The 26374-nt window shown below is 50.9% G+C and overlaps 2 protein-coding genes across 3 annotated transcripts in view; one reads left to right on the forward strand and one right to left on the reverse strand.

Moving 5' to 3' along the window:
- ADORA2B (adenosine A2b receptor) lies at positions 1 to 20373 on the forward strand. Its single transcript, XM_077311836.1, has 2 exons — positions 1 to 732; positions 19288 to 20373. The coding sequence occupies exons 1-2, from the start codon at positions 377 to 379 to the stop codon at positions 19964 to 19966; spliced, it is 1035 nt and encodes a 344-aa protein (XP_077167951.1). The 5' UTR covers positions 1 to 376; the 3' UTR covers positions 19967 to 20373.
- The window catches only part of ZSWIM7 (zinc finger SWIM-type containing 7), a 27461-nt gene continuing 17842 nt past the window's right edge, over positions 16756 to 26374 (reverse strand). Inside the window, exons 5-7 of one of the 2 annotated variants that reach the window (XM_077311843.1) lie at positions 25721 to 25825; positions 22657 to 22786; positions 16756 to 18525 (exon numbers count right to left, since the gene is read on the reverse strand). In XM_077311843.1, coding sequence (XP_077167958.1) covers positions 22673 to 22786; positions 25721 to 25825 — 219 coding nt within the window. In that variant the 3' untranslated portion in view covers positions 16756 to 18525; positions 22657 to 22672. Of the gene's footprint in view, positions 18526 to 20622; positions 22787 to 25720; positions 25826 to 26374 lie in introns of those variants that run through there. The other variant, XM_077311842.1, reaches the window with a different exon arrangement.

The following is a 26374-nucleotide window of genomic DNA, read 5'->3' on the forward strand; positions in this document are numbered from 1 at the left end:
CTGCGCCCGTAGAAGAGCGCGGAGGTTTCGCCGGCGGGGCGTCCCGGAGGGGCTGCGGGCGGTGTGGCGCGCGCCTTTGGCGGCTGGAAAGAGCGCGGCTGGCCGGTCGGCCGGTCTGTCAGGCTGCTCAGCTCGGGCTGGCCGGAGAGCCGCGCTTGTGCGGGCGCCGTCGTGGGGCTGCGTCCCTTGCGCCGCCTGGCTCGCTGAGTCCGGGGCGCGGCGCCGGCTGTGGGCCATGGCCGCGGACGTGTCCCAGGGGCGCGGGGCCCGGGCCGGCTCGGCTCGGCCGTCGGGTCGGTGAGGCGATGGGCGCTCCGCCCTGCAGGCTGCCGTCCGTCCGGCTGCGGCGCGCCGAGGGCCGCGGGGGCCGCTTGCCATGAGCGTGGCGTCGGCGCCGCTGGCCTCGCGGAGCATGGATCAGGCGTACATCGCCCTGGAGCTGGGCATCGCCGTGCTGGCGCTGGCGGGCAACGTGCTGGTGTGCTGGGCCGTGGCCATCAACAGCACCCTCAAGAACGCCACCAACTACTTCCTGGTCTCGCTGGCCGTGGCCGACATCGCCGTGGGCCTGCTGGCCATCCCCTTCGCCATCACCATCAGCATCGGCTTCCGCACCGGCTTCCACTGCTGCCTCTTCCTGGCCTGCTTCGTCCTGGTGCTCACGCAGGGCTCCATCTTCAGCCTCCTGGCCGTGGCCGTCGACCGCTACTTGGCCATCAAGATCCCGCTGAGGTAAGGCCGCCGGGCTTAGTTGGCATCGGCTGCGGCGGAATGCAGCTGGGCTGGCTGGCCTGAGCCGCCTGGCCGGCCCCGCAGTGGCGGTGGGGTCACGGCTCGCTTGGAGGGCACCGTTGGGTTTGCCCCTCTGAGTTGTCTTCGGTCCCCTGCCTTCCTGGGATGCTGGGCTCAAGCTGGAAGGAGAGACCCGGGAAGCCCTGGCTGCACTTCTGCCTGGTTGCAGGCTCTATGGGGAATTCGGATAACTGGGACCCACTTAAAAATGTCCTGCCTGCAGCCTCCTGGTGTGGCTTTGCTCCCTTGAGCGTGCTGCTAACTCAGATGGGTCAGGCTGCCTTGCTCAATGTGGCCTCTGTTTCCCCAGCTGCTGAATAGCCATTACAGTGGCCTACCTCGCAGGGTTATGGGAAAGGCAAACACAGTCAAACAGGACGGCATGTTTTCCTTTGAGTCAATGTTTGCTTCTTGTTCTATGAAAGTAAGTGCAAAATAGAAAAGCTCTAGAATCCTCAAATGTGTCCAAGGAGTGACTTCCGTTGGACGTCTGAAATGGAGTTTTTCAATTGCTCATTTTGTCTCTCGGTGCAAAATCCAGGAGAGGGAGAAGAAGAGCTGGGCTTTTTATACCCCACTTTTCACTACCTGACAGAGTCCCAGAGTGACTTACAAACTCCTTTCCCCTCCTCTCCCCACAACACACTGGGAGTTAGGTGGGGCTGAGAGCTCCAAGAGAGCTGCTTTATGGGAATAGCTCTAACAGAACTGTAACTAGGTTGCCCAGCTGTGTAGCAGTGTGGAATCAAACCCAGCTCTCCAGATTAGTCTGTCGTTCTTTAATCACTACACCACGCTGACTTCCCTGCAGCCAGGGAACAATTCAACAGCCCTCCCCCCCATAGTTATCAAACCCGGCATCTGTGACTAATAGCCATGAAAGAAGTCACAAAATGGTGAAGAGCTGGTAGCTGTGACAATAATCCTCCCCCTCACCCCTGTATCCAGAGGCAGTCTACCTTAGACAATTGTCTGAGCTAAGATCCTGAGACCCCCTAGGCAAGCCAGTCTCTGCTTCGTCTAGTGATGCTAGTTCTGTTCTACCTTCCAAGCCTATTTGCAACTAATTGCCAGGTGGTTTAGAAATTTAATAAACAATAATAAGGATTTTTGCCATGCTAGCTGGCTTGTTGGCTTGGGAACCAGTTTCACAGTCTGCCCTCAGCCATAAAGTTTGAGTCCAGGGGCACCTTTAAGGCCACCAAAGCTTTTATTGCAAGGTAGAAGCTCTCCTTGTGTGCAGGCACACCTGTATCTGAAGATGTGTATCTGTCAAAGTGTGCCTGCACATGAAAATCTATACCCAGAATTCAACTTCGTTGGTCTTAAAGGTGCCACCGGATTGAAACTTTGTTTTGCTGCTTCAGAGCCACACAGACACCCACCTGAATTTACCTGAAGTGTATGTACACAAGGAAGCAGTCAGAATACCTTTATTGGCATAATTCAGACCAACTTTGTTCGTGTTCAGGGTGCCCCTGAACTCAAACTGCGTTCTGTTGCTCCAGATTCACACGACTGCCCACCTGAATCTATCCCCTCAGCCAGCCTGGTGCAGTGGTTAAAGAGAAGTAGCCTCTAATTGGGTTTGGGTTTCCCCTCCACTTCCATTCGCAGCCAGCTGGGTGATCTTGGGCCAGTCACAGTTCCCTCAGAGCTCTCACCCTGCCTCACAGAGTGTCTGCTGTGGAGAAAGGATGGCGGTTGTGAAGCCCCTTTGAGACACATGGGTGTCCTTGGGCCAGTCACAGTTCTCTGAGAGCTCATTCAGCCCCACCTGTCTCACAGGGCATCTGTGGTAGGGAGAGGAAGAGAAAGGTGATTGTAAGCCGCTTTGAGCCTCTTTCAGGTAGTAAAAAGCAGAGTTCAAAAAAACATCCCTTTCTTTTCTTGACTATGAAGCTTCCTGGCTGACCTTAGACTGGTGTGTGTGTCTCTCAGCTGACACTACCTCGGAAGGTTGTTGTGAGGGAAAGATGGTGGCGGGGAGAATCCTTGGGAGAAGGCCACCTCTCATAAAACAACCTGTATTCTGGGATGGCCAAACTGTGGTTCTTCAGATATCCATGGACTACAATTCCCATGCTAGCAGGGGCTGATGGGAATTTAAGTCCGTAGAAATCTGGAGAACCACAATCTGGCCACCCCTGCACCCCTACATCTGAAATGGGCCTTGGGATCTGACAGAGAAAGGGATCCCAGGGGACAGCTGGCAGGGCCCCTCCAGGGGGTGACCAGTGACTTGGCCAGTGGTGGCCCTCCATAGCAAGGAAGTCATGGAGTTTTCAGTGTTTTGGTGTTCTTCAGATGCTTGCTGAGAACCTCAGAGGAGGCTGATGGGTTGACTGCTTGGTTCCCCCCCCCCCCGTGTGCTGCCAATGCGGGATGATTGTGGGGTTCCTGGGAGACCACTGTCTGTTCAAGGCGGCAGTAGTGGGGCTTCAAGAAACCCCAGAAGTGGTGCAGAATATGGTGGGGAAGCAGAACTGTGGACACATCCATCTGTGGCCCCTCCAGGCCTATCATGGTGGGAGGTCGACATGACCATGCATGGTCATATCACCACCAAATATAAGCTTAGCACATTAAACTTTGGTTGATATAGTCTGGTGTAGTTTTTGACTGCTGTGCTGTGCTTTTCTTTGCTTGGTTGCCTGCTTGGCCACTTGAGGAAAGGGGGCTGCAGGACGGGTCTGAGCAGCGGGTTTCTGTTGAAGGGCTTTAAGTTACCAGAATCCTCTGCAGGGCTCAGTGGTCCCGCCAGGTGGGAAACCTGAAAGCCACCGAAGGCACAGCTGTGGACCAACCAGAGGTCCTGTGTAGTCTCCACGGGAGACTTCCTGTTGTGTACATGTGTGGGAAAGACAGACTCATCCTGGGCTAGGGTTGCCAGCCTCCAGGCGGTGGCTGGAGTTCTCCTGGGATTATGGCTGATTTCCAGGTGACGGAAATCAGTGCACCTGGGGTGACTCTGCACTGTGCTTTTTATCTCTAGTTATTCTGAATTAAAGAAAGCCATCTACACATTATTCAATTTCCATTTTGATATTTAGCGCTTTAAATTTTCCCTCTGCAACGTCTATGGTAGACGCTGCGTTTCCCCCACGATATCCAGGAGCGGATATAAATTGCTACATTTGAGGAAACTGCTCTGAGAGCCCCAGTATTTAGATCTCTGTGTATTGCTGGATTAACTTCCTCCAATGCTGACGTAGCGAAAGCCCACACTTCTATAGGCAGATATTTGCCTCTTGGATTTACTTTTCCCTCCTTGCTCTCTGTGAGGCTTCTCCCTCCCCACACTCTGCTACTGCAGGAAGAGAAAGATAAACAAGCAACCTTGTGCTCTACTTGCCCCTCCCCTGGCTTGCTCTGGCTGTAGACTCAGAAGACAAAAGGCAGGAAATAAATCACTCTCTAGCCTTATGCTCCTTCAGTCCTGGCTGGAGCTTCACCCAACCTCCCATAATCAAGTGGGAAGGAGACCGAAAATTGGGACAAGGCAAATGCAGAAGGGTGACGTGTTTAACATCAGGAAAAAGGAAGGCTGTAGAAACGGGCTTGAATTGACCAGAATTTGGCAAGATTTCCAGTGGAAAAAAATTTGTATGCAGATTCTACCCTGGAGAAAATGGCCATTTTGGAAGGTAGTCTTGGTGAAAAGCAGCAGCCACTAATCTGGAGAGCTGAGTTTGATTCCCTACTTCTCCACATGCAGCCAGCTTGGTGACCTTGGGGTAGTCACAGTCCTATTAGAGCTATTGAAGACACGTTCTGTTAGAGCTCTCTGGGCCCCCACCTACCTCACAGGGTGCATGGTGTGGGGAGAGGAAATGAATGCGATTGCAAGCCTCTTTGACACTCCTTCGAGTCGTGAAAAGCAGGCTAAAACAACCAACTCTTCTTTTCTTCATAGTGCCCTGTTCTTCACAGCCTGCCTTCAGGCTCCACCCCCAAAATCTCCAGGCATTTCCCAAGATGGAGTTGGCAACCCCATGCTGGGCATTATGACAGAAGGGACTGAAAATAAAACAGGCAATATTGTCATGTCCCTGCATAGAGTTTTGGTGCCTCCCCCCACTTGGAATTGGGGTGAGCGGTTCGGCTGCCTCGGAGATCACTGAAGCCGAGGTGGCCAGGGGAGGGGTGGCGATGGTGGGCCAGCTGGCAGCCGCACGCAAGCACAGAGCTCTGCATGCGGGCGTCGGTTTTGCCCCTCCTCTCTGTGTCACAGCGCTGGCCACCTCAAACTTTGGTGATCACCGAGGCGGTTGAACCTTGCTGAAGCGCTCACCCCTACTTGGAATACTGGTCACTGTGTCTTAAAAAGGACACTGGAGAGAAGGCACCCTGGAGAGGAGGGCAACCTGGAGAGAGATGGACACTGGAGAGGAGGGCAACCACGATATTTAAAAGGTTGGAGTGCTGGTCCTGAGAGGAAAAGTTGGAAGGGTCAGCAAAATTTCAGCTAAGAAAAATGACAATTAAGGGGGACATGAATGGAGCTCATCAAACTGCGCATGAGGCAGAGGCAGTGAGAGGGAATTTTTCTCCTCCTCCCATACAATTAGAACTTGGGATCACTCAGTGAACTTGATGGGCGGTAGATTCAGCACCTCTGGCCTCCAGGAGTAATTAAACGGTGCATGCAATACACAAGCAGGGGACTCCCTGAGGGTTGTGTCAGTGGCTTTAAAGGGGGATTATCAGCTTGATTCCTGGTTGGGGAGGCCCTTCAGGGCTACCAGCTCAGGTGGCGAAAGCGAATCTCCATATTCAGAGGTGGCAGACGCTGAAATCTCAGTGCCAGGAGGCAGGGACAGGGGAGTGGAGCGGGGGGGGGAGAGGGAGGGAGAGGCAGAAGGAGGGGGACAGGGAGTGAGTGAGTGAGTGGGATAGAGCAGGGGTAGTCAACCTGTGGTCCTCCAGATGTTCATGGACTACAATTCCCACGAGCCCCTGCCAGCGTTTGCTGGCAGGGGCTCATGGGAATTGTAGTCCATGAACATCTGGAGGATCACAGGTTGACTACCCCTGGGATAGAGTGAGGGAGAAAGAGTGTGTGATGGTGTAAGAGAGGGAAAGAATGTGTGAGTGAGAAGAGGGTGTGAGTGTGTGTGTGACTGTGGGAGCGAGCGGGAGTGTGTGTCTTGGGCCCCAAAGTATCCGCCCTTCCTTCTTCTCCTGTTGTGTGGCTGCAGTGACCAGGTGGTGTTCCTCCCCTCACCCTGTCAACATGGAAACAAACTCAGTCACCTCCCAGTGTTCTGTTTTGTTTTTTTTGACATTCATCCCTGCATTTTCTTCTCCATGGGTATCTGCAGTAGGAAGCAACAGTGGCAGGGATGTCGATGCTCAAACAGCCCAGGGAGGCTGCCTGCAGAAGTCTCGGGCACCTCCTGTTTAAAAAAGACCAGGCTGCTTCCTGAGTCCGTGGAGAGCAGCTGCCAGTCTGAGTAGGCGACACTGACTTTGACGGGCCGAGAGTCTGATTCAGTATAAGACGGATATGAGCTGGTCTTTCATACCCTGCTTTTCACTAGTGCCCCAAAGCAGCTTACAACATCTTTCCTGTCTCCCTACAACAGACACCCAGTAAGGTAGGCGAGAGGGCTCTGAGAGAACTGCTCTGTCAGAACATAAGAGAACTGTGACTGGCCCAAGGTCACCCACCTGACTGCATGTGGAGGAGCGGGAAATCACACTGGCTCCAGATCAGAGGCCACCGCTCTTAACCACAATACCACGAGGCAGCTTCACGTGTTCCTTTAAAGCCCCAACAGAGACTTAATGTTATTTTGTCCTTCAGAGGCTGCCTTTTTGTAACATGCAGAGGAGTCATCAAGCTGGGGTCTCTGGGGAGTGGGAGGGAGGTGGCTGCGAATTACCTGTAAGGTGCAGGGGGGTGGACAAGATGACCCTTGGGGCTCTTTTCCAGCTCTGTTTCTATGTTGGTACTTGAATGAGGGAGGTATGGGGTGGCCAGTCTCTTTGTCTGGCTCTGCTCCTGTGCCTTGAACAGCCTGAAGTTCAGCTAGTGAATCCAGCAGCTCAGAACAGGTGGGCAACGGGACAGGAAGAAGCAGCTGCAAAAAAGCGAACTTATTAACCACTAACTGGTAGTGATACAGCCCTTTCTGTGTCAGAGAGGAAAGCGGGACCAGAGGTGTGGCTTGCCTCAAATGGCTATGCTTCCGCTGCCTCCTGAAACGAACTTTTCTTTCTTTCTTTCTTTCTTCTTTCTTTCTTTCTTTCTTTCTTTCTTTCTTTCTTTCTTTCTTTCTTTCTTTCTTTCTTTCTTTCTTTCTTTCTTTCTTTCTTTCTTTCTTTCTTTCTTTCTTTCTTTCTTTCTTTCTCTCTCTTTCTCTCTCTCTCTTTCTCTCTCCCCCCCCCTTACCAAAATGGTCCCAAACAGCTGCCTGACTTTTCCTGAGGGGGTTAGCTTTGCATTCCTTAAATTTGCAGCAGAAAAGCATCAACTCTTTAAAAAAAAAGAAGTAAAAATAGGAATTTATAAACAGTGCAATTCTAAAAATAGCAAAAGAGATCAGGACAGATGATGAATTTCCTTTGGTGAACAGATTATGCATTTGGAGAGAAAGTGGTGAAATCTGAGGGGAGAGTAAATTGAGCACTCAGGATCTGATTGCGCCCCACGTCCGTTCACAGTGACAGCCGCTGGAAGGAGTGTCACCGTCACAGCGGAAATCCTTGCCAGCTGTTCTAGCTTGTATCTGTCACAATCAGATCCGAGAGATTGTAAAACTTGTCTTGGCGGATCAGGCTGAAGGTCCACCAGTGACTGGCCAACTAGCTACCTCCAGAAACTTTCAAAACAGGACAGTGATGTCCAGCTCCTGTCGCTTGTCCCCAAGGCTGGCATTCAGAGGTAAGCTGCACTGAACATGGAGGCTCTGCTCAGCCATCTGCAGCTAGGCCTGGTTGATAGACACAGCTTTCCCAGTGTGCATGTTTCAAACTGGTTTTGAAGCCATCCAAGAAAGTGACCACGGCCGCATCTTAGGCCTGTGGCTAACGTGAGCTAATCAAAGTGTTGTGGGAACATCGTATGGCGAAAACCGAGAGGCTGGCTCACAGGCGGGAAATGCTACGCCATGCGCAAGAGCAGAGCGTACCTGATGTCAGCCGCGTGAAAAGAGCAGCCCCCCCTAGTCCCTCATGACAGATGTCAGGCCTCTTAAAAAACAGCAACAGCAGCACCCTTCCCGGACCACCCGCCCCACAGGGGTATTCTTTGTTCAAAAACAAACAGTGGCTTGGAAAGGGCATTCCTTTCCCCATTCTCCTCTCGAGATTGCAGATTGATAAACGGAGAAGCCGCGGACTGGGTTGCTTCAGACAGTATGACTGACCGGGGCCGGAAGAAGCCGGACTGCTTCAGACAATAAGGCCGCAAGAAGAAATTAGCCTGTGGGGGTCTGGCCCCAGCTGGGGATGCCAGCCTCCAGGTGGAACCTGGGGATCCTCTGGAATTACAGCTTCAACGCCAGATAACAGAGATCAGTTCCCCTGGAGGAAATGGCTGCTTTGGAGGGGGGGACTGTGGGGCTTTGTACCCCACTGAGGCCCCTGTCTTCCCCAGGTTGCATTTCCTAATGCACAGGCATTTTCCAGTTGGGATCTGGCTACCCTTGCCCCTCCATCCCCTTCTCCTAGGCCAGGGGCATCTAGCAACCCAAGTCCCAGCTGGTTGCTTTAATTGCTTTGGAGGTAATTGGTATTGGCCTGGGAATTGCTGGCAAGGGGCAGGGTGGGCATTTAGGGGCAAGTCTAAATTTAGGGGTGCACTCCATGGTTCTGCAGGTTCCTTCCCCCTTTTCTGCTGTGTCCAGAGCAGCCCAGGGGATGCAGACTGCCTGGCCCTCCCGAATCCCAGTGACTCAAGCAAGTGAGCCAAGCCAGGCGCTGGCAGGCCTCCGGTGGGCATTGTTCCAGGAAACTGCATGGGATTCCACTGGGGTCTTTCTGGACACGAGCCCAGGCTGCTAAAAAGAGTCAGGTCGCAAGCAAGCGGCCAAAGATTCCATCCACCCCACCCACCCCCGCCGTGTCAACAGGGCGTTTTTGCGGAATCGTGCCTCGGTGATCAGTGGTGTCTTTGGGGGATTGCAGAGGAGCGGCAGGGTGCCCAGCGGCTTGTCGATGCTGCCCTTGCATTGAGCAATTAGTCACCCGACGGGGTGGGAGGGGGGGTGGAGTGTAATGCACCACCGTTTCCTGCCCTCTGGTGCCCTGGCAGTGAAGGCTGCAAGCTTGCTCGGTTTGAAATGACCTAGAATGACGCGGAGCAGGGCCTGGCCCTGCAAGTCCTTTTTCCCAGCTAGGGTGATAGATGCACTCTGGGGGTCCGCCACTGCCTAGATCTGAATAGAGACTGGTGGGTAGGGAGAGGGCGCTTAAAAGCCCCCTCTCCCTTCTCGTTGTTTTCCCCACCCGAAGTGGTCAGGTTGGGGGAACTTGGTTGTGTTACTATACGTTCATGTGAACTTTCCCCAAGGGATGAAAGGATGTTCCCCCAAGCCATTTCAGTCTAGGGCAGGGGTAGTCAACCTGTGGTCCTCCAGATGTCCATGGACTACAATTCCCATGAGCCCCTGCCAGCATTTGCTGGCAGGGGCTCATGGGAATTGTAGTCCATGGACATCTGGAGGACCACAGGTTGACTACCCCTGGTCTAGGGGAAATGGCATGGGGGTGGGTGGGTGGCTTAAGACAAAAGCAGATCATCAACTTGGAAGGTGGAGCTTCAGGAGAAATGACGGAGATGCTGGAACTGTTGTAGGTCCCACAGGGCCCTGGTCTCGGGTAGCAGAGCGTTCCACGAAGCTGGATCCAGAGCTGAAAAAGAAACGAGCTAGGGATATGCTGTGTTCCCATTCTCTCCCCAGTGTATAACGATTTTGTATATATCTGGTTTGTTATGCAGTCCTTCCTGCATCCAAAAGATGTTTAAAAAAAAATCATAAATGCTTGCCGGTCGTGGGGTGCTTGCAGCTTCCCCCCTGCTCTGTGCTGGTCTTTATTGTATTGCTCTTGCACCTGACGCAGGACGCCCAGTTTATCCTCCCTGTGGTGCCCGTATGATTATTTTTAATACCTGGGTGGGGCTTTGCTGTCAGGTGCTTCCTCCCCTGGGAAAACCCAGAAGCTTTTCTCACAGGCTTTGATTGGCCCTTGCGTGGGTGAAATCCCACCCCACAGCAAGAATGCCTGCCCATTGAGGCCTGGGCCGGGGAAGTCCAGAACGGTCAAAGCCCAGTCTCCAGAATCAAGATTGGAGCCCCAGGGCGAGAGGAGCTACAAGGCTGTTCTTCCCGTTTTTCAAAAGGTTCACTGGGCAGCCGGGAGGATTCCAATAATAAGGCCAGGGGCTCTGTGATTCTCAGGCACCTGGATGCTGCCCATTCGACTGCACTTGCCTGGAGCCTTCATGTGACAACAAAGTGCAGGAGATGCAGGTTGAGAACAGCAGCAGCGATCCTGAGAACCAGTCCAACCAGCTGCTGGGCCAGAGGAGGAAAAGCGGGTGGCTCCGGGCCAGGAGGGGACGGTGCAGTTCTGGTCTCTGATTTCGGAAAGCTGCTGAGCCTTGAGGAATCTCATGGCTTGGGAGGGGGAGTGTCTGCAGAGACCCAAGGGCTCTCTCCCTTCAGCCAGTAAGTCGTTAGGTATTGTAACTCTGCATGCAAGTAAATAAGAGAATTAAGACCCATTTGGGTAGACTTGGCAGTTGGGCCCACCTTCTCATCCATGAGCTGTTCAGCCTCTTTGGCCCTTGCTTGTCTTCTGTTCCATCTTATATGGGCCCTCTCTTACCTTGGCTTGGGGCTGTGTTCATGTAGGTCCACTTAACTTGTGACCAGATTGACTTCAGAAAGGTTAAGTTAATCTGGTCACAAGTTAAGTGGACCTACATGAATATGACATGCAAGATGCACATCTGTTTTTGTAAGTAAAATTTCATTATCTTGTTACCACTGGAATCAGATCGTCTTTGTCATTTGTGTGAACAGCATTTCCCCCTTGACTGGGAAATGGGATAAATTAAGCATAGAGCTTCTGTGTTTCCGAGGCAAATGATTTTTCTTTTCACATCTGACCCAATAGAATTGCTCTTTGGCAATTCTTTGATCTGCCCACTGGAGAGGAGGATATCGGACTGCCTCACAGGCCTGTTGTCATGTTTGCGGAGGGAGTATTGATTTCTGCGTGGCCTTTCACTGAATCTAGTATCAGACTTCTTAGCGGGCGGCGGATCACTTGCTTGTGCCAAACTCCTTGGCAACCAAATCTAAAAGCTTTACGGCTAGTGGAAGTGTTTCTCAGAAGGTAACTTTGCTGGAACCTTCCTGCAAATATAAATTAGTTGGAAGGTGTTTGGGAAGCACACAAGCTGTAAGCATCAATTACATCCCTTCCTCCCCCCCACCCCGGCCTGTTCGCCTTTTAATAGGCGAACACTAGCTGTGTCTTTTGGCTGCTTGGATTTTTCCTCCTGTGAAATGGGCATAACAAGACGACAGACCTCGCAGGAATATTACGAAGATGGCATTAAAGACGATTTTAAAAAAACGATCAAAACAAGCCACCCCATTTGGGCATGAATTATTAAACCGTCCTTGTTGCAAACAGACCGATGTGGCTCCGAAGACGCTTCTGGGCATGACAGGCTGAATCCCTAATGACTACATTAACCAAGGGAGGCAAAAAGAAACAAGAAAAATAGTCTCTTGTGCCTAAGTGCTTTTGAAAAAGACCTGGATGTCAGGCTTGGCGAGGGTTCTGGAAGAGGCGTCTCATTCCTGTTTTGCACCCAGCAGAACCGAGGCAAACAGACCGGCCCATTGTGAGGCGGTCAGGCGTGTCTCTGGCTCGAAAGGGAATTGAACTCTCATTTCTTCGGCCCAGGGAGGCCATCATGTTTTCCTACTCAGTCTCTGGGTTTCTCTTGAGTAGTAGGGCTAGAAAGAAAGCTCAGTGCTCCATATTTGAGGTTGCAACCTCCCTCGGCTACTGGCCCTTGGCTTTTTCTCTGTCTCCTCCTGTCACCTCTACTGTGTAGCTTGGCTTATTCACTAGAGTCACCTGCAAAAAGGAGCTTTCCTCTTCTCTTGTGGCTCACCATAAGAGAAAATTAGAAAAACGCTCCGGGGCATTTGCTAAAGGCACTTCACCTCTGTGTTGAACATGGGGGAAAGAGGACGGCCTGCATGTTTCTCTAAATGATGCAGCACCTGCTAGCTGTGGTATGCTTTCCCCGCTCCTGGATTGAAGCTGGAAACATATTTCACTCTTAAGCCCAAACTATCCGTCGAAAAATATCTTTGGACAAGCCATACATCTTCCTTTGTGCTATAATCAGTATATGTGAAGTTTCCTGGAGGGACAAAATAATGGCTCTCAGAAATCCATTTCTGGCTGGGGTTTGCTTTTAGATTATCCCAGTGACTGATGCAGGGATACAACAGGCAGCCTCCTCTGTGTTTTGGAGATTCTGGTGTATCGCAGATGTTCTGAACCATCCATCCAACCATCCTATTGCGGGAAAGTAGTCCTGTCCCTGGCAGAGGCCGATTGACTGGAGGCAAAACCAGCAGTGACTCATGCAGAGACGCTGAGGGAAGTGTCATCTTTGGAAGGGGGCTTTGTGGTTAATGGTGCTTTTTATTCCATCATCAACTAAAAAGGAGATTGCAACCAAGAAATAAGAAGATGGAGACTGGGAAAGGTAGCCATGAAGAAGCTAGAAAAGATTCTTAAGTGTAAGGATAGAAAAGCGCAATTACCACCTTAAAGTCTAACAAAATTTGTGTCAGGGCGGAGCTTTTGTGAGTCACTGCTCTTCAGCTAGAATGGAGTCCACCTGTCCTTATATCCGGGAGAGTGGAGTAATTCCAGATGCCAAATGACAACTGCAGGCATAATTGGATGAGGGGCAATATGAAGAGGGGTAGTAGGCATGGAGAAATCAGCATTGGTAATGAGACAGGAAACCTAGATCTCTATTCAGACCAGGAAGGATTGTCTTGAGATTCATTAGTTGCAGTTCAGTAGTTTAAGGTCTGTGATTGGTGACCAAGATGAAGGTAATTCATACCATAGTATACCCTGCTACTATGTTTAGATGTAAAAACTGGACAATGAAGGGAATTTTTTTCCCTTTATAATGTGTTGTTAGAGGCGAGTTTTACTGATACCATGGACTGCTAAAAAAGACACATCAGTGGGTTCTGGATCCAATCAAGGCTGAACTCTCTTTAGAAGCTACAGTAACCAAGCTGGGGCTATGGTACTTAGGTCACATGATGGAAAAGACAGTAATGCTGGGAAACTGAAAAGGCAGTAATGCTGGGAAGACTGAAGGCAGCAGCAAGAGAGGGACAAGCCCCACAATGAGATCTTGGTCCCAGAAGTCTGAGCAAAGCTGTTAACCGCAGGACATTTTGGAGGTCATTAATTCATTGTTATGTGCCATCAAGTCGCAAGTTGGGAGAGACTTGATGGCACATAACAAGCATGCATAACACGCACACATGTTCTCACACTGGAGTAATGCGCCTCAATTCACGATATGGATGCTGCTCGCTAGGGGAATCAATTTTCATGTGCACGTTAGTGCTTTATTTAAAGAGTACTCAAGGAGGCCTCTGGCCACGGGCCTAGTTTGGGGACAGAGATTTGATGTGATGGTTCCTTTCAGAATCGGACGCAGAGAAGGGGCACATTAGCCTCCCAAACCATGACGGCTGAAATAATCGTTGGTTGGAAAACTCTTGGATGTTGCCAGGTTCCCACCCTTTTTGGACCAAGAGCCCCAAATACCATTTCTTGAGAATTTAATAGTTAGAAAGGCGAATCAGTCACTCTCAAGACTAGAGTGCTTGTACTGGCCGGGAGCTGACCCTTGGGAGATCTCCCCGGTGCTGTTACTGCAACTTTCCGGCCAGATTTTGAAAACAAAAGGCAAGCGTGGGGCTCATATATAGATTTTATTGTTTGCAGCCAAAGTCATTGTTTTTATATATACAGACAGACAGACAATATATATCTGATAAGACAATAAAACAGTAAAAGACCTGGAAATAAATCAGATCCCAGTAAATTCCAAGCGCTAAAAGGTTACAAATATTCACTCTCAGTGGTGCAAGTTTGGCTGGAATTTCCTTGCAGTCAGTACAGACGACTACACGGAAGTAATCGAAGGATTAGTATCCGATAGCAGGGAAACAAATTTATCTGTGCCAGTGTAGAAATGTTGTCCCAGTAGAAATATAGTTCCAAATGGCAGTCTTCAGGCAAAGGTTGGAGACACACTTTTCTTGGATGCTTTAGGAGACTTTGGTCTGATCCTGCGTTGAGCAGGGGGTTGGACTAGATGGCCAGCAGGGCCCCTTCCAACTCTATGGTTCTATGGTTCTAAATATAGAGGACAATCTAAAACGTAATGCAAGTGGCCTTCGATGGCTGGTTCCCCACAAAGACATAGGCGGAGGGCTAAAGGTACAGCGGCAAGAAAGGCCGAGGGCGTGGTTAGAAAACACAGATGGGCAAAAGCCATTCGGAGATTTTGTGATGAGATGGGTAACCAAATCATCAGAGCTGAAATGAGCCTTTAAAAATATAGCTTAAATAAGGGCGGGGGGGGATTAGATTCTATAATTGTATATCTATCTTGTGGGGTTCATTATACTTTATCTGGCATCATTGGTGCATGGAGTCCTCCTTGGACAAAAGAGACCACTCTCTGTCCTAAGCTGGTTACAGTGTCTGCTGAGACTCAGGTTTTCCCCTGACCTGTAACAGGTCAACCCAAGAAAACTAGGTTTTTAAGATTTGCGTTGCTTGAGATCCTGTTTTCCATGAAGCTGAAGATGTCATAGACTTCCCTGCTTTATTTTCTCCTCAAAATAGCCCTGCAAGATAGGCTGACTTGAATGTGACTTTCCCAAGATTACTGAGTGAAATTCATGGCCAAGTGGGGAATTGAACCCAGGTCTCCCTTGTTCTCATCAGACTCTCCAGATGTTTTACCCCACTGGCTGTAAAGTCACACTGAAAAGATTCAGAACCAAGTTTTGGGTCCAGAGGCACCTTGACGACCAACAAAAGTTTATTCAAGGTGTAAGCTTTCATGTTCGCACACACACTTCCTCAGATATGTGCGTGCGTGCAAACGAAAGCTTATACCTTTTATAAAACTAGATTGCTCTTAAAGATGCCCCTGGAGAGCCGGCATGGTATAGTGATTAGGAGCGGTGTCTGGAGAACAGGGTTTGTTTCCCCACTCCTCCACAGGCAGCGTGCTGGGTGACCTTGGGCCAGTCACAGTTCTCTCAGAGTTCTTTCGGCCTCACAGGGTGTCCTCACACAGGGAGAGGAAGGGGAGGCATTTGTAAGCCGCTTATAGAGCGTCTTGTGGTGCAGAGTGGTAAGGCAGCCGTCTGAAAACTTTGCCCATGAGGCTGGGAGTTCAATCCCAGCAGCCAGCTCAAGGTTGACTCAGCCTTCCATCCTTCCGAGGTCGGTAAAATGAGGACCCAGCTTGCTTGCTGGGGGGTAAACGGTCATGACTGGGGAAGTCACTGGCAAACCACCCCGTATTGAGTCTGCCATGAAAACGCTAGAGGGCGTCACCCCAAGGGTCAGACATGACTCGGTGCTTGCACAGGGAATACCTTTACCTTGAGCCTCTTGTGGGTAGCAAAAAGTAGCATATAAAAAGCAACTCTTCTTCTTTGTTCTGCTGCTTCAAAAAACAACAAGGAATTCTGGTAATGAATCCCACTCAGTGTGCAGATTTTGAGCTGCGAGTTCCATTCAGGTCTCACTTGCACGGTCTTCAGCTCTGCTCCAAGTTGGACGGGCTTGTTTTACCTTCGGCGACGCTGCCGAGTTCTCGCGCAGACCTGCCCGGCTGAGGTCCCCAAGGCGCCCTGATGTGCAGGAGCCTGTGCTGAGTGGCGATGTCTTGAAGGGTGGTCTAATAAATACCTGGCCGTGGGGCGTGGGGTGGGAGGAGCGAGCAGACCCCCTCCTGCTGCTGGTGGGACATCTCTAATTTTCCAGCATAAAATTCCAATGGAGACACAAGTTGTTTCCCTGGAAGCTTCCAGCACCCTGGAATAAAAGCAACTGACCAGAGCAGAATGCTAAATGGAACCCCTAGTAACAGGGAGGGGGTGTGTGGGGGTTCTTTTGTGGGGGGTAGAGCAGGGGTAGTCAACCTGTGGTCCTCCAGATGTCCATGGACTACAATTCCCATGAGCCCCTGCCAGCAAATGCTGTCAGGGGCTCATGGGAATTGTAGTCCATGGACATCTGGAGGACCACAGGTTGACTACCCCTGGGATAGAGGGCTGGAAAACTTGGCCCCAGCCTGTATTACTCCTGGGTTGCTGATCCTGAGCAATCTTCTCCCTGATTCCAGAGGGATAGCATGCCAACCAGTGGAAGCCCCCTTCCCTGCCTGTCTGACCACCATGCCATAGGCCGCTGTCAGTTCCAGCCAAGGGTTCTTGACGCCCAGTTTAAAAGCAGAGATTCCCCGGAGTCTGGGGAGGGGATCTGCAGGGGGTGGGGACCTTCAGAGCTAGGGGAGGCAGCAGCAAAGAACTGACTTAGCTGCCCCACCCCAGTATGGACCTCTTCTATTTATTATATTTATATACCGCCCTCCCTGGGGGCTCAGGGCGGTTTACATAAAAACGTATCAATAATCCATGAAACAATCCATAACATATAAATAACCGCTTGGGAGTTCAGCTAGCTGTGTGTAGGGAGTTTCTGCACCCTGGATCCTGGCTGAACCTCCAGTGCTAGACCCCCCCGCCCCCCAATTGAATGCCTGGGGAGAGCTTGCAAGGGAAAAAGGAGCCCCCCCCTTCACAAACCATTCATGCTTCCTCATGTTTGCCCCCCCCCCCTCCTGTCCCCAACTCTTCCTCAAAGCCCCAGTTATTCTCCCTTAAGTCCTCAGGTCTTTTCCTACAGTGGTCCTTTCTTTTGATTTTAAAAAAGCCAAGATAATATAAAAGGGGATACAAAAGAAAAAGGGGGAGTATGTAACAGATTATATATGTATCAAAAAACAGTGGGTGTACGAAACAGTTTCTTTCCGACAGCTTCTTTATCATAATTTTCAATAAAATACTATAATCTTCATTGCGAACATTTTTAATTTTATTTTTCCTAAGTGATGCATTTTACAACTGTATTTTTACTTTTGTAATTACTGTGTCTTGTGTTACCTATTTTGTCATGTCTACATACTGGCTTCAGCTTTTAATATACACAAGTTTAAAAGAGAATCTTGCAATGGAAAATGAAGGTTATTTTTGTCCCCAGCTTGCTGTAGTGGTTAAGAGGGGCACCCTCTAATCTGGAGAAGGTTTGATTTCCCACTCCTCCACATGCAGCCAGCTGGGGGACCTTGGGCCAGCCCCAGAGCTCCCTCGGCTTCACCCACCTCATCTGACCCATTCCACACATTTTGGATAATGCACTTTCAGTGCACTTGAGAAGTAGATATTTGTGTTTCGCACTGGAAACTCCAGCTCTAAAAGCACACTGAAAGAGCATTATCCAGCATGTGTGGAATGACCTGGAGTGTCTGTTGTGGGGGGAGGGAGGGTGGGTAGGTGATTGCAAGCCACTTTGAGATTCCTTTGGGTAGTGAAAGGCAGGGTACAAAAAGCCAGCTCTTTTTCCTACATCATCCATCTCCTTATACTTTTAGATTCAAAACTGGTTCTTCCTCTGCACTGTAATATTGTAATATGCTTTTACTGTACATTTATATACAGCTTTTCAGCTGTTTCACTCTAGGTTGCATAAGAAACTCTCCATCTCTCCTGCGGTGGTCTTTTCTAAGCTGGCAGGGACTCATGGGAATTGTAGTCCATGGACATCTGGAGAGCCATTTTGGTCACTCCTGATAACCCAACAGAACAGTCAGCCTGATGAAAACTTCCCAGAATGACTAGTAGCTGAATTCCTACCATACCTTGGGTCGGTTTGTGACATAACTGTTCCGGCTGTGGCTTGTCTCCTTCTTGCCTATTCACCCCAGCAGTCTAGCCTGTTCCTGGTTGCTAGGTGTGCTAACAGGTCTCAGGTGCGGATGACATATGGCAGCAGCCGCTAGGAAGAGCCTGCTAAGTTGAGCAATAGGGTTGCGAGTGTCCAGCATTCTGCAGGGGGTTGGACTAAATGACCCAGGAGGACCCTTCCAACTCTATGGTTCTATGATGCTTAAAGCAAGAGACAGCAGCGTAGCCATATTCTGGAACATTCCAAGCAGGGAGGGAAACGCTTGCGCCATGGGGGAAATGCTGCAGGTTCCCTAAAGAGTTTCTGGGTTTTTCCAAAAGGTGCCCAGGGGTGGAAGGTGGGTGGGAGACACTTTTATCCCCCAACTCTAGAGACCCGTTGTGGTGTAGGAATCCAAACCATCCATGCCAGGCAGAGATTTCTTCCAAGATCACTTTAATGGCTGCAGTTTATGTAAGCGGATTAACAAGTGACACCGAGGTTCTTTGCCCAAACTGAGTGTCCAGATCGACTCCTGACAGATTTGTATATACTTAGCCCGACACACCCCAAATTAGGTCATTATATAATCAGCCACTCCTGCACATTCACGGATAAGCATTGACCCGTCAGATCAAGGTAGATTAGGTTTCAGAACATTCTCCTGTTTCATTCCAGCCTCCTCTGGGGAGAGAAATCAGAAATGGGTGTGATTCTTTGCTTTGAAATGAGGTGGGTGTGAGACGGGGTCGATGGCCAGGAGCCAGACCTGGCATGATGCCCTTATCTCGCCTGTGTCTCCCATCTTGGGTACCAGCTGCCGTCCCTTCCTTTGTACAAAGGTCAGTCTGAAGCCACCTCCATTTCTCTAGGGCAGCCTTTCTCTGCTGTTTTACCATTGAGAAACCTCTGAAATATTCCTCAGGCTTTGAGAAACCCCGGAAGTGGAGTGATTGCGCAGAATATGGTTGGGAAGCAGAGCTGTGGATACCTCAAACGAGGGACCTGTCCCTCTTCATCCCCTCCAGGCCCAACATTGGCAATGGTGGGGGGGGGGCAGGTCGACATGAGCAGAGAGGACCAAACTGTGGCTCTCCAGATGCCCATGGCAGCAGGGGCTCATGGGAATTGTAGGCCACGGGTATCTGGAGAGCCACAGGCTCATTCACACAATGAATGTTTAACAAATTTAAAGAAATATATAAAAATTCAACTCCTATCCATTCAGGAAACCCTTCCTGGTTGTCAAGAAACCTCCAGGTGTCACGAAAACCTGGTTGAGAAAGCCTGCTTGAATGGCAGGACCCTTTACAGAGGGAGGCCAAAACGGTCCCTCCCCGTCAACACTAGAGGCCTCCCAAAGGGCCTTCTCTTTAAATGCATGCACTTTAGAAGCTGCCTGTGTGAGCGAAGCTGTCCTGAGTGAATTGTTCTCGCCCTTTGCAGATACAAGAGCCTGGTGACGGGGAAGCGAGCCCGGGCCCTCATCACCGTCCTCTGGCTCCTCTCCTTCAGCATTGGCCTGCTGCCGCTGATGGGCTGGAACCACCGGAAGGCGGCCCTCCAGAACTGCACGGGCTCTGCCAATTGGACCGAGAGGGGGGACTGCTCGGTGGAGTGCCTCTTCGAGAACGTGGTCACCATGAGCTACATGGTCTACTTCAACTTCTTTGGCTGCGTCCTCCTGCCTCTCCTCATCATGGTGGGCATCTACATCAAGATCTTCATGGTGGCCTGCAAGCAGCTGCGGCAGATGGAGTTCATGAGCAAGTCCCGGACCACCCTCCAGAAGGAGGTCAACGCCGCCAAGTCGCTGGCCATCATCGTGGGCCTCTTTGCCGTGTGCTGGCTGCCCCTCCACATCCTCAACTGCGTCACGCTCTTTGGCGACAAGAAAAACCCCCAGTGGGCCATGAACGGGGCCATCATCCTCTCGCACGCCAACTCGGTGGTGAACCCCGTCATTTACGCGTACAGGATCCGGGACTTCCGCAGCACCTTCCGCAAGATTCTCTCGCGGCACCTCTTCTGCAAGGCCGAGGACTTCCACAAACACCCCAGCAACGGCGGGAACGGCCGCGTGGTGTCTGTCAGCAACATCAGCGCAAGCCCCGTCTGCCTCTGAGGCCTGCTTCGGCGCCTCCTGCAGGCCGTCACAAACTGACCCGGTATTATTGTTTTTTCTGGTTGGTTTTAATTTCTTTTTTTAATGTTTGTCCCTCTCAGAGGAATCCTACAGTCGACTTACATGCTGTCTGAGCCCCTAATGGACTGGACTTTGTGTGTGCGGAACGATATTTGTTTCCCCGCTCAATAGCGGAACATTTGAGTTCCTGTTTCTGTGGGGGAACAGGGTTTCCGACTATGCTGCTGGGGAGGGAGGGGTGGGGACTGTCTTTAAGATTTTTTAAAAAAGAGAATTGCTGAAGAGTAATTTACGGGGGAAGAACGAGGAACAGTGGGGCTTGTGTTCACCTGTGTGATTGTTGTTCCGCGCCTCCCCCCCCCCCCCAATAAAGGCCTGTTCCTGTCTCTTTGAGTTTGATTTTCCTCTGTTTGTAGATTTCAACATCAGCTGTTTGATGCTCCTGGTATTCTCAAATGGGAAACAGTCTAATGTAGGCTAGTTATGGTATAAACCAGGGGTAGTCAAACTGCGGCCCTCCAGATGTCCATGGATTACAATTCCCAGGAGCCCCCTGCCAGCGAACGCTGGCAGGGGGCTCCTGGGAATTGTAGTCCATAGACATCTGGAGGGCCGCAGTTTGACTACCCCTGGCCAATGTTCCTTTTTTAAAAAATGGTGGAAGAAAATGTTTTTGTGTTTGTGTGTGCGTGAGAGTGGGGGAGGGAGAGGGAGGGAATGTGGGAGGTTATCACTGGCTCTGCCAGCCCTGTTGCATGCTAAAAAAAATTTTTTTAAAGCAATCAGGCCTCAACCGCTTCCTAAATGAAAAGAGGAGCTGGGTTTTTTTTAATCCCATTTTTCACTACCCAAAGGAGTCTCAAAGAGGGATACAAACACCTTTCCCTTCCTCTCCCCACAACAAACACCCTGGTTGTTAGGTGGGACTGAGAGAGCTCTCAGAAAACTGCTCTACAAGCAGTTCTTTGACTGGCCTAAGGTCACCCAGTTGGCTGCATGTGGAGGAGTGAGGAAACAAACCCAGTTCTCCAGATTAGGCGATGCCACTCATAACCACTACATTTGGCTCTCAAGAAGACTACTGGAGTTTTTATACTTCGCTTTTCAAAACCCAAAGGAGTCTCAAATCAGCTTACTTTATTTTATTTATTTATTTATTTATACATATGGGGATTTATAGCCTGCCCCTCCTGGCAAGCTACCTCGGGGTGACTCACATCATTTTAGAGCCATTTTAGAGCCATATAACAACTATGGGGCTGGGAGTTCGATCCCAGCAGCCGGCTCAAGGTTGACTCAGCCTTCCATCCTTCCGAGGTCGGTAAAATGAGTACCCAGGTTGCTGGGGGGTAAACGGTAATGCCTGGGGAAGGCACTGGCAAACCACCCTGTATTGAGTCTGCCATGAAAACGCTGGAGGGCGTCACCCCAAGGGTCAGACATGACCCGGTGCTTGTACAGGGGATACCTTTACCTTAACAACTATATATCACTTTATCCATAAATAGTTAAACATTAAAACTTAAAAATCCTTAAAATTCTAAAACCAACATGCCAGCTGATTTGCCATCAGACATCACTGCTTTTAATTTCTGTTTTTGGTGAGTGCGGGGGGTACAAGCCCCTTTCCCTTCCTCTCCCCAGAACAGACACACTGTGAGGTAGGTGGGACAGAGAGCTCTGAGAGAACTGGGACTGGCCCAAGGTCATCCAGCTGGCTGCATGTAGAGGAGTGGGGAACCCAACCTGGTTCTACAGATTAGAGGCCAGTGCTCTTAACCACGGCACTGCCCTGGCTTCGTGGGCACCACAAGGGATGTCAGCAAGCACTGTGACACCCGCCCCTGAATTAGATGTATTTCCTCCCTTTTGAGCTGGGCTCAGAACAGCAGAAATATTTGCCCAGGCAAATCTCGATGGTGGCCAGAACACGGATGGATTCTGCCCTGAAGTCTTTGGTTTGCATAATTCATTCTCATTTTGCTAGAAGGCGAGAACGATGCAGATTTCCCTGGAAATCGTACTCAGCCATCACTCCGACTTCTACTGCCCCACAGAAAAGAGGACAAGCCCTTTCAGGCTCTCCTGGCTCCTTTGCCCTATGAGGCCTGGAAGCTTGCTGCTTGTTTGTTTTCTTTAAAGCCAAGCATCCACACCCACCTGCTCCTCCTGGGCTTTTCGCATCCCCTTGTTCTGTATTCAGGAACATGTGGAAGCTGGAGGTGTAAGAACTCCTCCGGGATTTGGTGAACGACTGAATCGGATACCATCACCTGGTGCCCTCCTTAAAGTATACCCCCCCCCCAATGGGAAATGGGGAGGTAGAAGCCAAGACCCAAAGCTGGGCCGATTATGGGTTTTCAACCTGTTTTAACTGGTTTTAATTGTAACGTGTTCACGATTGTGAACCGCCCCTTGCTGGAAATCCTGAAAGGGGCAGTATATAAATGTAACGATAAATAAATAGAAATAGAATGCCGTCTCCAGCCAGAACACAAGGGCTGCCTGTGCAGTGCAATCCAGGGCTGTTGCTTCCACAACAGTGTATTGGGAGACAGATGCTTCGGTGCCTTGCAGAAGCCGACAAGAGGAAAAGGAGTCCTGCAGGCCCCAGTTCTCCCACCCCCCTCCCCTGGTTTGGGTTTCACCCTCCGGCTGCGGAGCCTCACTTGCATCTCTGCGTCTCTAAGTCAGGCTGTCCTCGGGCACTAAGAGGCTGGTCATCTGCTTGTTGGAGACGGTAAGTTCCTGGCACGCCCCCAGGGCCCGGCTCAGGTAGATGGCAAGAAGGTGCTTGCACTGCAAAAGAGAGGGGAGGACACACATGAGCATTGGGGCCCTGCTGGCTGGCCGGCCTCGTAGGTTGCTTTGTGCCCCTCCCATTTTGCTGTTTGACCCATGTTGCCTGCGTAAGTCTGCTGAGTGATGGGGATGGCTGTAACGGCCTAAGTTTGGGCGCCCGAACTAGACATTGTTTGACTGCCCTCTCCTCATCAGAGGGAAGGGGCTTGGTTGAAAGGGGGACTCTGCCATAGCTGGAGCTATGGTAACAGCCTTGAATGAAGAGAACAGGAGGAGCTGGGTTGGTGCACCTTGCTTTTCACAACCTGAAGGCGTCCCAAAGCGGCTCACAATCACCTTCCCTTCCTCTCCCCACCAGAGACACCCTGTGGGGTAGGTGAGGCTGAGAGAGGTCTGAAAGAACTGGGACTGGCCCAAGGTCACCCAACAGGCCTCGCATGTCTCAAAGCAGTTCACAATCGCCTTCCCTTCCTTCTCCCTACCATAAGGGAGAGAGCCCTGTGGGGTAGGTGGGGCTGAGAGAGCTCTGACAGAACTGCTCTGAGAACAGCTCTCACTGGACTGTGAAAGGCCCGAGGTTGCCTAGCTGGCTGTATGTGCAGGAAGGCGGGGTCAAACCCAGTTCCCCAGATTAGAGGACGCTGCTCTTTAACCGCCACACGGAGCATGACTGGGTCTTCCCCTGTGGGAGCTAAAGGGTAGGAAGCTAACCCCACTTCGCTGAAAGGAGGGCGCAGAGATAACCGCTAGCTTTTGGAGCAGGCAGAGAGAACTGTGATGGGTTGAAGCCCTGTGCATGTGCACTCCGGATCTCTCTGGGGATCTGATGTGTGGCAGTGGATCTGCTGCCTTTGCGGCTCCACCTGCTAATAGATCGGAACATCAGGCAAAGACCAAAAGTGCAGTGCTTTCGTCTCCTTGCGGTGATGGCCCTGAGCACTGTCGCTGCACCTTGGCTGCCTCTCCCGTAGCATGCTACGAGCAGAGCGATGGGCGTGAGCCAGTGTCGAGAGGCAGGAAATGCTTGGGTACTGCACAGCCACACCCGTAGACATGCCCTTGCCACTGCAAATAAAGCCTGCGGAAAGCGCTGGGATTTCTCCCCTCCAGAGGAAACAAAAGACACTCAACCCTACTGTTTTCATGCCCCTGCCAAGCCTGAAAGCCGTTAAGTGCTAGGACATGCTCCTGTTCTTTACTTATTCCCCACTTATGTAAACACTTATTAGCTGCCTTTCTCGAGGAAGCTTGAACTATTAATAAACCACATAAAACTGGTCTTTTAAACCAGGGGTAGTCAACCTGTGGTCCTCCAGATGTCCATGGACTACAATCCCCATGAGCCCCTGCCAGCGTTTGCTGGCAGGGGCTCATGGGAATTGTAGTCCATGGACATCTGGAAGACCACAGGTTGACTACCCCTGGTTTAAACCACGATTCAGGACTGCTTCGATCAAATGCAGCCCTAAATGCAACCATCTCCCGCTGCCTCTTCAAGACTGAAAGTGCACACCTCCCTGGGCAGCTTGTTCCATCACTGTGGGGTAGCCACTGGAAAGGCCCTGCCTCTTGTGTACCCACCAAAGGAGCTTCTTGGACTGGTGGGACAGTCTGGAGGGCCTCTCCCTGTGGTCTTCATTCCCAGGACGGAAGATATGGGAGAAGAGAGTCTCTCAGCAACCGTTAAGGTCTGTGCTGCTTCAACAGAGCATCCAAGGGTGGAAGCGGTGCCTCTGTGATTCTCAGATGATGGAGATAAACATCAGGGGAATGCCCTTGACTTGGTGACTTTCTGGCTGGCTGCTCTTTGCACCAAGGCAATCGCTCATCATGGGGACACTGTGTTCGGGGCAGGGTCTCAGTGGGAGACCATCTGCTTGGTCAGCAGAAGATTCCAGTTTCAATTTCTGGCGTCTCCAGTTAAAAGATCAGGCAGCAGGTGATGTGAAAGACCTTAACCCGAGACTCCGGAGAACTGCTGCCGGTCTGAGCAGACAATACCGATCTTGATGAAGATCTGATTCTGAAAAAGTAGCTTTGTGTGTCATCAGGGCTAAATGGAAGCTCCTTGGATGGAGGCAGTGGTGTAGCGGTTAAGAGCAGCGGCTTCTAATCTGTCGAGCTATGTTTGATTCCCTGCTCCTCCTCATGCAGCCAGCTGGTTGACTTTGGGCCACTCACAGTCCTGATAGAGCTGTTCTCACAGAGCATTGCACAGCCACATGAATGGAGAGTCTGTCACATTGGACAGAATGGAGCAGGTGGGGGCACCCTCTTTTAGAACCCCAGGACATGGACCCTGTGATCCAATTTTTCTGAAATTTGGAGCAGGGTCAGGGAAGAGCCTCCCAGAGCTCCCCTAAATTGTTGGAGGATGTAACTGGAACCTCCACCCTCCCCAGGCCCCGGGAAACGCGGGAATGCCAGAATTCCCATTAAAATCAATGGCACCATTGACTTTAATGGGCACCGGGGCTAAATTGGTCTGAATCGAGCCCCTGGTGCACAAGCCTAATTGTAAGCCGCTTTGAGACTCCTTTGGGCAGTGAACAGCAGGGTATACAAGCCAACTCTTCTCACGGTAAGAAGAACACCCTGTCTTCACGCATCACAGATTCGGAGCTCTACCGTTGGGGGAAGTCCCACCACCTTTCTGCTTTTGCATCTGAGCTTTCAGAGGCTGTGGGCCAACCACTGATGAAAGCGGGACCATGAGCTCTGTGGGCCTGATCCAGCAAGAGACTGCTTACAAGCCTGAGATGCAGATCCACGCACACCACGGCCTTCGCGCTCTGCCTCCTTGCTGAGTCGTTTCAACACTGGGGATTCCTCTGTTGCAAAAGTTAGGCAGAGAGAGACAGAGACAGAGAGAGAAAGAGCACATCCCCCTTTGCTGAAAGCCTCCCCCCATTTCCTACCTAAATGACTTACCAGCAGACTGTCGCCCTTGCGCAGGACGGAGAAAGCAAAGGCCGGGCAGGGGCAGAAGTGGCAGGAGGCGTAGCAGGTGTAGAGCTTGCCGGAGCTGCCGAGCACCTGTGGGGAAGAGGAACAAGAGCAAGGGATGCGAGTCTGGCAGAGCAGAGACGGGAAGTCACCCAGTCGGGCTGCTGCAATGCCTGATCCTCTCCCTTTATGTAATCCCCAGACCGGGATGAGCATTTGCCAATGTGATACGTATTACTATAACATAACTACATTGGAAGATACACAGAGAGCAGGTTATTTACCTAGGATCCCATTTTGGTTGACTCTTCATCATTATTTGGACTTTTACTAATAACACAGAGAGGACTATTACATTATCTTGCCTCGTGGTTTCTTTTTTTTCTTCTGATCCTCTTCCTGTGCTGAGTCTTGCCTGGGGAAATCTCCGAAAGCAGAGAAGGGGCTGAAGAGGACTTCTATGGGGGAGGAGAATGGACCTTCCGTGTCCATTTCCTCCCATGAGTAGCAACACCAGGCAGGCCCGATCCCGTCAGATCTTGGAGGCAACGGCGAACGTCCCTTGCCTGGCTGCCGGACAATCCTTCAGATCTTGGAAGCTAAGAATGGCCAACCCAGGCTAGTATTTGGATGGGAGAC

The sequence above is a fragment of the Paroedura picta genome, chromosome 15 (genome assembly GCF_049243985.1).
Source record: "Paroedura picta isolate Pp20150507F chromosome 15, Ppicta_v3.0, whole genome shotgun sequence".
In the NCBI taxonomy this organism is placed as follows: domain Eukaryota; kingdom Metazoa; phylum Chordata; class Lepidosauria; order Squamata; family Gekkonidae; genus Paroedura; species Paroedura picta.

Coding starts and splice junctions, on each gene's coding strand:
- ADORA2B (XM_077311836.1), top strand. CDS start 377: ATGAGCGTGGCGTCGGCGCCGCTGGCCTCGCGGAGCATGGATCAGGCG. Junction 733..19,287: donor GCCATCAAGATCCCGCTGAG/GTAAGGCCGCCG, acceptor CGCCCTTTGCAG/ATACAAGAGCCTGGTGACGG.